Here is an 8940-nt window from a genome sequence, read left to right as displayed (position 1 = left end):
ATATTATATATATATATATATATATATATATATATATATATATATATATATATATATATATATATATATATATATATTATATATATATATATATATATATATATATATATATATATATATATATATATATATATATATATATATATATATATATATATATATATATATATATATAATATATATATATATATATATATATATATATATATATATATATATATATATATAATATATATATTTTTATATATATATATATATATATATATATTTATATATATATATATAATATATATATATATATATATATATAATATATATATATATATATATATATATATATATATTATATATATATATATATATATATATATATATATATATATATATATATATATATATATATATATATATATATATATATATATATATATATATATATATATATATATATATATATATATATATATATATATATATATATATATATATATATTTATATAATTTTATAATATATATATATATATTTATATATATATATATATATATATATATATATATATATATATATATATATATATTATATAATATATATATATATATATATATATATATATATATATATATATATATATATAATATATATATATATATATTATATATATATATATATAATATATATATATATATATATATATTATATATATATATATATATATATATATATATATATATATATATATATATAATATATATATATATATATATATATATATATATATATATATATATATATATATATATATATATATATATATATATATAATATATATATATATATATATATATATATATATATATATATATATATATATATATATATTACCCTCAAGATTCAGCAGCTTCAAAAGGCTCTACACAATTCCAGCTGAGCAATATGAGTCTTATTTAGTGAAAATATCTGTCACTTTCTCAAAAAATAAAAATGTATATACTTTTTATCCAGAAATGCTTGACTTGCACTAGCTCTGTGATGCACATCTGTGATACACATTAAGTAATCATGATGGAAAGGTCATGGTAATCGTTGTTTTACCTCTTTTGGTAAAGGGCGTTTGATTTTCTTTGCATGTTTGCTTTGTAAACACTGGGTCAGTACTTCTACCTATGTCACGCGTGACCTTTCCAACATGACTACGTAATGTGTTAAGTTGAGCTAGTGCAATCATGCAATTATGTTGTGTCAATCATGTGTGTGTGTTTTTTTTTTTTAGAAAATTATTGATCTTTTTGCTATAAGACCCTTATTCCTCGACTGTGAATCGTGTAGTGCCCATTGAAGCCACATTGAAACTGCAATTTGGACCTTTATCCTGTTGGCTCCCATTGAACATTAGAGACCTTATTCGTATTAAGACTTTCTTTTTCTATTTTTTTTACATGCTGCTAAAACATTGTCTTATAGTGTAATGTTTTACAATTAAATTAATTCTCTTTTCTCTAAAAGCCTCTTTGCACCGAAGGCGAAAACTATATAGATATTAGAGCTCACACCAGAGGATGATAATGTAATGTTTATTTTAAGCAGATGTTTATACATCTGACTTTTGATTGGTTGTAGGGTGACCACCTGCTAATAAGCCCAAGGGGGGACAAGGGGTATGTTTCTGAGGGACAATGTGGGACACTGCCTGGCGCGGCGGTGCCCCCAACCCACGGGCAGACTCACTGATAGTGGTTTACCCATTTCTAGCACATACCACCTTAAATGGTATATTAATAATGCCATATTCCCCTAAACATGTGTAATTGCTGATGTATGCTCATGAATAGGCCAACCAATTTGTATTTTTTTCTAAATAAAGATTCATAATATTTTGAACAATCAATGAATTGACAGATGCACTTCCTCTTACGATTTACTTTAGCTATTGAATTTTATTTATTTTTCATTACAATTTATTCACTTTAAATAAATTAGAATATAAAATTATAGGATTAACAGGAATTGTAGTTGCTCAACACCACAGGAAAAGTTTAAAAAAAAAAGTCTTAACTCACAATTCCCCTCCATGTCCGATTGAGGAGGACGTTTTGCAAAGGTCACAAAAAGTTGCTGCACATTAAATATACCAAATATACCGTGGATAACATTAAAAACATGTTTTCTATTAGGTTACACATTGATTATTTATCACTTAAACGGTACCCCTTTTTCTGCCTGTCTGTTGGTCGCGCATATCCGCCATGTTTGTAGTTTTTTATCACTTTTTATGCATGTTTGTAGTTCTAACCGAATCCTCATTCACCGCGCAATGTGTTGTAGCAGTTAGAGTGCGCATTGATCCGCACTTCGAATTCTGAAGTTAAGTAGTAGACCATCCGCAAAACTTTGGAATACTTTTTTAAACATACTATGATTTTGGACATACTAATTCTATTTTCGAATACGGATAGTATGCGAATTGGGACGCAGCAAGTCTCTTTCTCCATTTTTCAGATTTGAAAAGCACGCATCTAAAAGTTCCTTCCCAGTGTGTCTGGTATGCACGTGAGAGCGCTGTCAGGACAACAACGGAAAAGTTGACAACAACCTGGGCTGCGTTTCCCAAAAGCATCGTAAGCTTAAATTGATCGTAGCTCCATTGGTTTCAATGGGTCTACCATGTACTTAAGCTTACGATGCTTTTGGGAAACGTAGCCCTAGTCAGCAGTTCAAGTGAGGGGTGGGTGAGGCAACAGTAGCGTGCTGAACTGTCAAGTAATGTTCGTTTGGCTGCCTGGGGCTCGAGGATATAGAGTGACGTGACCAACTTTTTTTTTTTTGAGCAAGCATTGATTATGCGTGACACTGTCTCAATTTGCGGGACGCATGAATTGGGCTTCAAACGCTGTGCGCGCACGCGCTACGCGGGACGGGTGGTCACCCTAATTGGTTGTCAATGTTTGTATCATTCACCCATTCAAAAAAGTGCAACTAAGTGCAAATAGCCCACCTTATTTTCAGAAGCTATTTACACTAACTTTGTCCACTAACTTTGTCCACTAACATGCGGTAAGGTTAGACAACATTACAAAATACATAATCAAGAGGTCGTAAAGCGCATAGAGACCTGAATTCGAATCCGTATTTTGCCGAACTCGTTCTTCTCCCTTTTCATATCACATATCACATCAGAAAGGCATTTATTTTTACTAAAAATTAAGGAAATAATCAAAAACGGGGAAAATAATGTGCCTCACACGTGTTTATCTGATAAGGTTAGGGGTACATACTGTTTCATAATGTACCACAATGCTGAGGTGCAGATACAGTTGAAATCAAAAGTTTACATACACCTTGCAGAATCTGCAAAATGTTAATTGTTTTACCAAAATAGGAGAGACCATACAAAATGCATGTTATTTTTTATTTAGTACTGACCTGAATAAGATAAAAGACATTAACATAAAGTCCACAATAGATGACCCTGTTCAAAAGTTTACATACGCTTGATTCTTAATACTGTGTTGTTACCTGAATGATCCACAGCTGTGTGTTTTTTGTTTAGTGAAGTTCCTTGTTTGTCCTGAACAGTTAAACTGACCGCTGTTCTTCAGAAAAGTCCTTCACGTCCCACAAATTCTTTGGTTTTTCAGCATTTTTCTGTATTTGAACTCTTTCCAACAATGACTGTATGATTTTGAGATCCATCTTTTCACACTGAGGACAACTGAGAGACTCATATGCAACTTATACAGAAGGTTTAAACACTCACTGATGCTTCAGAAGGAAAAACAATGCATTAAGGGACATGGGTGAAAACTTTTGAACAGAATGAAGATGAATACATTTGTCTTATTTTGCCTAAATATCATATTTTTTCATTTAGTGCTGCCCTTCAGAAGCTACAGAAGATAGTTACATGTTTCCCAGAAGACAAAATCAGTTAAATATACCCTGATCTTCAAATTCAAAAAGGTAATGCATCGTGTTTCTTTCTGAAGCATTAGTGAGCATTTGAACCTTCTGTAATAGTTGCATATGAGTCCCTCAGTTGTCCTCAGTGTATAAAGATGGATGTCAAAATCATACAGTCATTGTTGGAAAGGGCTAAAATACACAAAAATGCTGAAAAAACAAAACAAAGAATTTGTGAGACCTGAAGGATTTTTCCAGAAACAGCAGACAGTTTTACTGTTCAGGAGAAACAATGGAATCATGAACAACTATCACTGAAAAAAAACAAACAAAAAACAAACAAACATAAAACACACAGCTGTGGATCATTCAGGTAACAACACAATATTAAAAAACAAGTGTATGTAAACTTTTGAACGGGGTCATTTTTATATATTTAACTATTATTTTCTTTTGTGGACTATATGTTAACATCTTTTATGTGAAATATCTTATTCAGTTCAGTACTTAATTAAAAATAACATGCAAGGTGTATGTAAACTTTTGACTTCAACTGTATCTCCCACTATTTGCACTAAGTAGTACATTTAAACAGCATGCAGCTACAATTATTGCAAAGAAAATACTCCCATTTTTACATAGTGTAAATAGAATCCATATAGTTGTAGTTGGGATTTAAATCAGACAAAATAATGATTCTCAGCTCTTCCTTCTGCTAGGTCTAAAAAGGCTGAAGGGAGATTACGACACCTCAAAGGACATAGCAGAGATGCAAGCAGAGAAGGAGGAGGCCATGAAGGAGGCGCAAATGTCCATCCTGCGGCTTCTCCGTTCCTCCGTGTACCGCCAGCAGCTCTTTGTAGCCCTGATGATGCATTTCTCCCAGCAGTTCTCTGGGATCAACGCTGTACGCTTAATCTACCCTTATACTTCCGTTTTATTGAAAAAAAAAATTCGATTGACATTTTATGGACCCCATTACTATTAGACAACTGTAATATTTGGTCTTATCTTTGTTGTTTTTTCTAGATCTTTTATTACTCCACTTCGATCTTCCAGACTGCAGGGGTCGGTCAGCCTGTGTATGCCACTATTGGAGTGGGAGTTATAAACATCATTTTCACCCTTGTGTCGGTAAACAGACACTAATTTAAAGGCAAACAGTGGCTGCTGAGGAACAGGCTCTCGTCTCTTAGAAACAGCAGAGTGCTGTTGCCTTTCGGGTCTTACTTTCCCTTAATGCTTTTTGATAATAACTCGAAGCTGATATTGTAGATATTCCAACTCATTTGAGAGACAACAGATTGCAACTGAAGGCAGAGCAGCTGTCATTAGCAGATCAAACGTGTCATTTTGGTTCGATTTTTACTTTATGCTCGTATTTAACTTAGTATGACCTGGTCAGACCTTTCACCTTGAATCCTGTGAATGGATTGAGTTATAATAACTGCTGGATCTGGAGAGGCGGCCGAAGCCTGTCTTCTCTGGGCTTATAGAGCTGGAGAGCAGCCATATGTTATCGGGGACTTTGCAGTGTTTATCTCTGCTAGTTCAAGGGCAGCCTGCAAGTGAAAACAGTTTTGAGTAATGAGTCAAGAGCTACTCTAAATCAAATAATCCATTCACAACAAGTTTTGATGAATCTGGTGCATGCAAGCACAATGTTTTAGACTAGCCAAAGAGCAGACAAAGTCACTTTCTGAGTTTTACTCAAGTACGTTTTATCTCTAAAGAAATGAATAATTTATTTAATACACTTTTAATTTGGTAATTAAAAAAAAATATGGTTTAAATGTGAACATGAGATGAAGACTGCAAACTTCAAAAAAAAAGCATAAATAATAATAATAATACAAATATTAAACTAAATATGTATGTATTTACAGTGAATTCCGGTTAATTGGGACATTTTTCCCAGTGATGTATACAGCAAAAAATATAAAAAATGGAGTACAATACATATATTGATGAATCTACAAAATATCAAACTGCTAGTAAAAAAATCAATAATAATAATAAATTAATAATAATAATAATTAATAAAAATAATTATTAATAATATGAATACAATTATTAAACAAATTATTTATATATTTACAGTGAATTCAGATGAATTGGAAAATTTTTCCCAGTGATTTGAATGGCAAAATGTGTCTTAATTTAAATGAAAATATATAATACAAAATATTAAATAGTTCCTAAATGTTTATATATATAAAATGGAGTACAAAATGTCCACCAAACTGCTAGAAAAAAAGCATAAATAATAAAAAATAATAAAATTATGAAACAAAATATTTAGATATATACAGTGAATACAGGTTAACTGCAACATTTTTCCTCAATTTAAATGAAAAATATAATGAAAAATATAAAATATATGATTAAATGTTTAAAAAAAAAAACATTTACTACAATTCATATATGGATGAATATACAAAATGTCCTCCAAAATTCTAGAAAAAAAGCATTATAATAATAAGATACTAATAATAAAATAATTAAACTAAATATTTGTATATTTACAGTGAATTCCGGTTAATTGGGACATTTTTCCCAGTGATTTCTACAGCAAAAAGTGTCCTAATTTAAATGAAGAAAAAAAAAAAAAAAAAAAATATATATATATATATATATATATATATATATATATATATATGTATGTGTATATATATATATATATATATATATATATGTATGTGTATATTATATATATATATATTTAAATAAAAATTTATATTTAAATAAAAAATTATACATATATAGTACATATATGGATATGTGGATGAATATACAAAATATCCACCAAACTGCTAGAAAAAATGGAACAATAATAATAAGTTCATAATAATAATAATACAATTATTAAACAAAATTATACAAAACATCCACCAAACTGCTAGAGAAATAATAATAATAATAAAATTATTAAACAAAATATTTAGATATTTACAGTGATTTCAGGTTAATTGGGATATTTTCCCCTGTGATTTTAATAGTAAAAAGTGTCCCAATTTAAATGAAAAATCTAATTAAAAATAGAAAATAGTTAATAAAGTTATATTTTTATTTAAAAAAAAATAGAAACAATACATATATTGATAAATATAAAAAATGTCCACCACACTGCTAGGAAAAAAAGCATAAATATATATAATAATAATAATAATAATAATAATAATAATAATACAATTATGAAACAAAATATTTATATATTTACAGTGAATACCGGTTAATTGGGACATTTTTCCTAGTTCAATGAGAAAAAGTGTCCCAATTTTAATGAAAAATAATAAAAAAATTAAAATAGTTAATAAATTATTTTTTTAAATAAAAAAATGTAGTAAAATACATATATGGATGATTATACAAAATGTCCACCAAACTTAAAAAAAGCATAAATAATAATAATAATAATAATAATAATAATAATAATAAAACTATTAAACAAAATATTTATATATTTACAGAGAATTTAGGTTAATTTCCCCCGGTGATTTCAACGTCAAAAAATGTCCCAATTGACCTGAATTCCCTCCTATACAGCGTGTTCAGCACTTCAAGGCCACTAGATGTCAGTATATGGCAAACCAAAAATTAACAAATTCATTCATGTCCACCCTCAAAAAGTGTTTAAGCTTACAAGCAATTGTAGATAATTCTGGTCATTCTTGTACAGTCCTGTTCATTCATGTGTTTTTCCAGGTGATTATGGTGGACAGAGCGGGTAGACGGACTCTCACTCTGATCGGTTTGGGAGGAATGTGCTGCTGTGCTGTGGCCATGACTGTGGGCCTGGCTTTTCTTGTATGATCTGCATTTTTTTTATATATATAAAAAACAACCAAAATTGAACAGAAATTAAGAAAACGCTTGAGTATAGGACTGAAACAATCCGTGTTTGTTTTATGTCTCACTTTATTCTGCTTCTCAGGAAGTTTACTCGTGGATGAGCTACCTCAGCATGGCAGCTATATTCCTGTTCGTATCATTCTTTGAGATCGGGCCTGGACCGATCCCATGGTTCATTGTGGCGGAGATCTTCAGTCAGGGTCCACGCCCAGCAGCCATCGCATTAGCTGGATGTTGCAACTGGACATGTAATTTCATCATTGGCATGTTTTTTCCTTATTTAGAGGTAAATTGAATTTCAATCCCTGAACTTTTATTATTGTACATGCAATCAGGTTTTCAAAATAAGAATAACTCTGCTTTGGTCTTTAGAGTCTTTGTGGGAGCTATGTCTTCATCGTTTTTGCAGTACTCCTATTCGGCTTCACAATTTTTATCTACATGCGTGTACCTGAAACAAAAGGGAAGACTTTTGAGGAGATAGCAGCAGTTTTCCACCGCAAACGTGGAGCTCCTCCTTCCAAACCTCAAGAAGAGGCTGAGATGGTGCAGCTCAAGAGCTCTACAGAGGCCTGAAAGGGGCTGCTATCTTATGGAAACTGTGGAATGAACAATGTTACTGCTGTCACTGAACTCATCTGTTATGACAGAACTGATCTGCTGTATATTCCACAGAGCCTCACGCCGGCTTAGCTCATCATTTGACAAAAAATAATTGGTCTAGAAGCAGGCAAAGAGATTAACTAAACACAAAAGCATAATCGTGAAAGATGGTGCGCAATATAGACATGCACTATCCTTGGTGCAACTGATGTTGAGACTTCAATGATTGTATATTGTTTTTATATTCCCACCTTGAGTGTATTTTTTAGTGAGATTTGTCCTTTTAGTTGAAAATAGAGAAATTTGGTTGTGTCATACAACTCAATCACCTGAATAAATAATATTCTTACATTTTGTTCAAGAGTTACATTGGTGGCATTACATTTGTGTGTGTTTGCCATTATAAATGTATTCATATTTTAAAGTAAATCATTCCAATAACATTTGCAGCTACAATAGGAATAGCAGAATTGTTGAATTGTTGATACAGTGCGTAGGAAGGCCTTTGAAAACACAATGGTGCTGAAACCCTTTTTGCTGTGTCTGTTGCTTTTGTCATTCTTCCATTAAAATTATACTTCATGGCA

At 30.2% G+C, this 8940-nt stretch overlaps 1 protein-coding gene across 1 annotated transcript in view; it reads left to right on the top strand.

Moving 5' to 3' along the window:
• The window catches only part of slc2a2 (solute carrier family 2 member 2), a 34880-nt gene extending 25940 nt beyond the window's left edge, over window positions 1–8940 (top strand). The window contains exons 7-11 of the mRNA XM_073848337.1: window positions 4618–4805; window positions 4928–5032; window positions 7604–7705; window positions 7833–8036; window positions 8123–8940. Coding sequence (XP_073704438.1) covers window positions 4618–4805; window positions 4928–5032; window positions 7604–7705; window positions 7833–8036; window positions 8123–8326 — 803 coding nt within the window. The 3' untranslated portion in view covers window positions 8327–8940. The remainder of the gene's footprint in view (window positions 1–4617; window positions 4806–4927; window positions 5033–7603; window positions 7706–7832; window positions 8037–8122) is intronic.

Source organism: Garra rufa, chromosome 10 (genome assembly GCF_049309525.1).
Source record: "Garra rufa chromosome 10, GarRuf1.0, whole genome shotgun sequence".
Lineage (NCBI taxonomy): Eukaryota > Metazoa > Chordata > Actinopteri > Cypriniformes > Cyprinidae > Garra > Garra rufa.
This window is presented reverse-complemented; position numbering and strand designations above follow the sequence as displayed.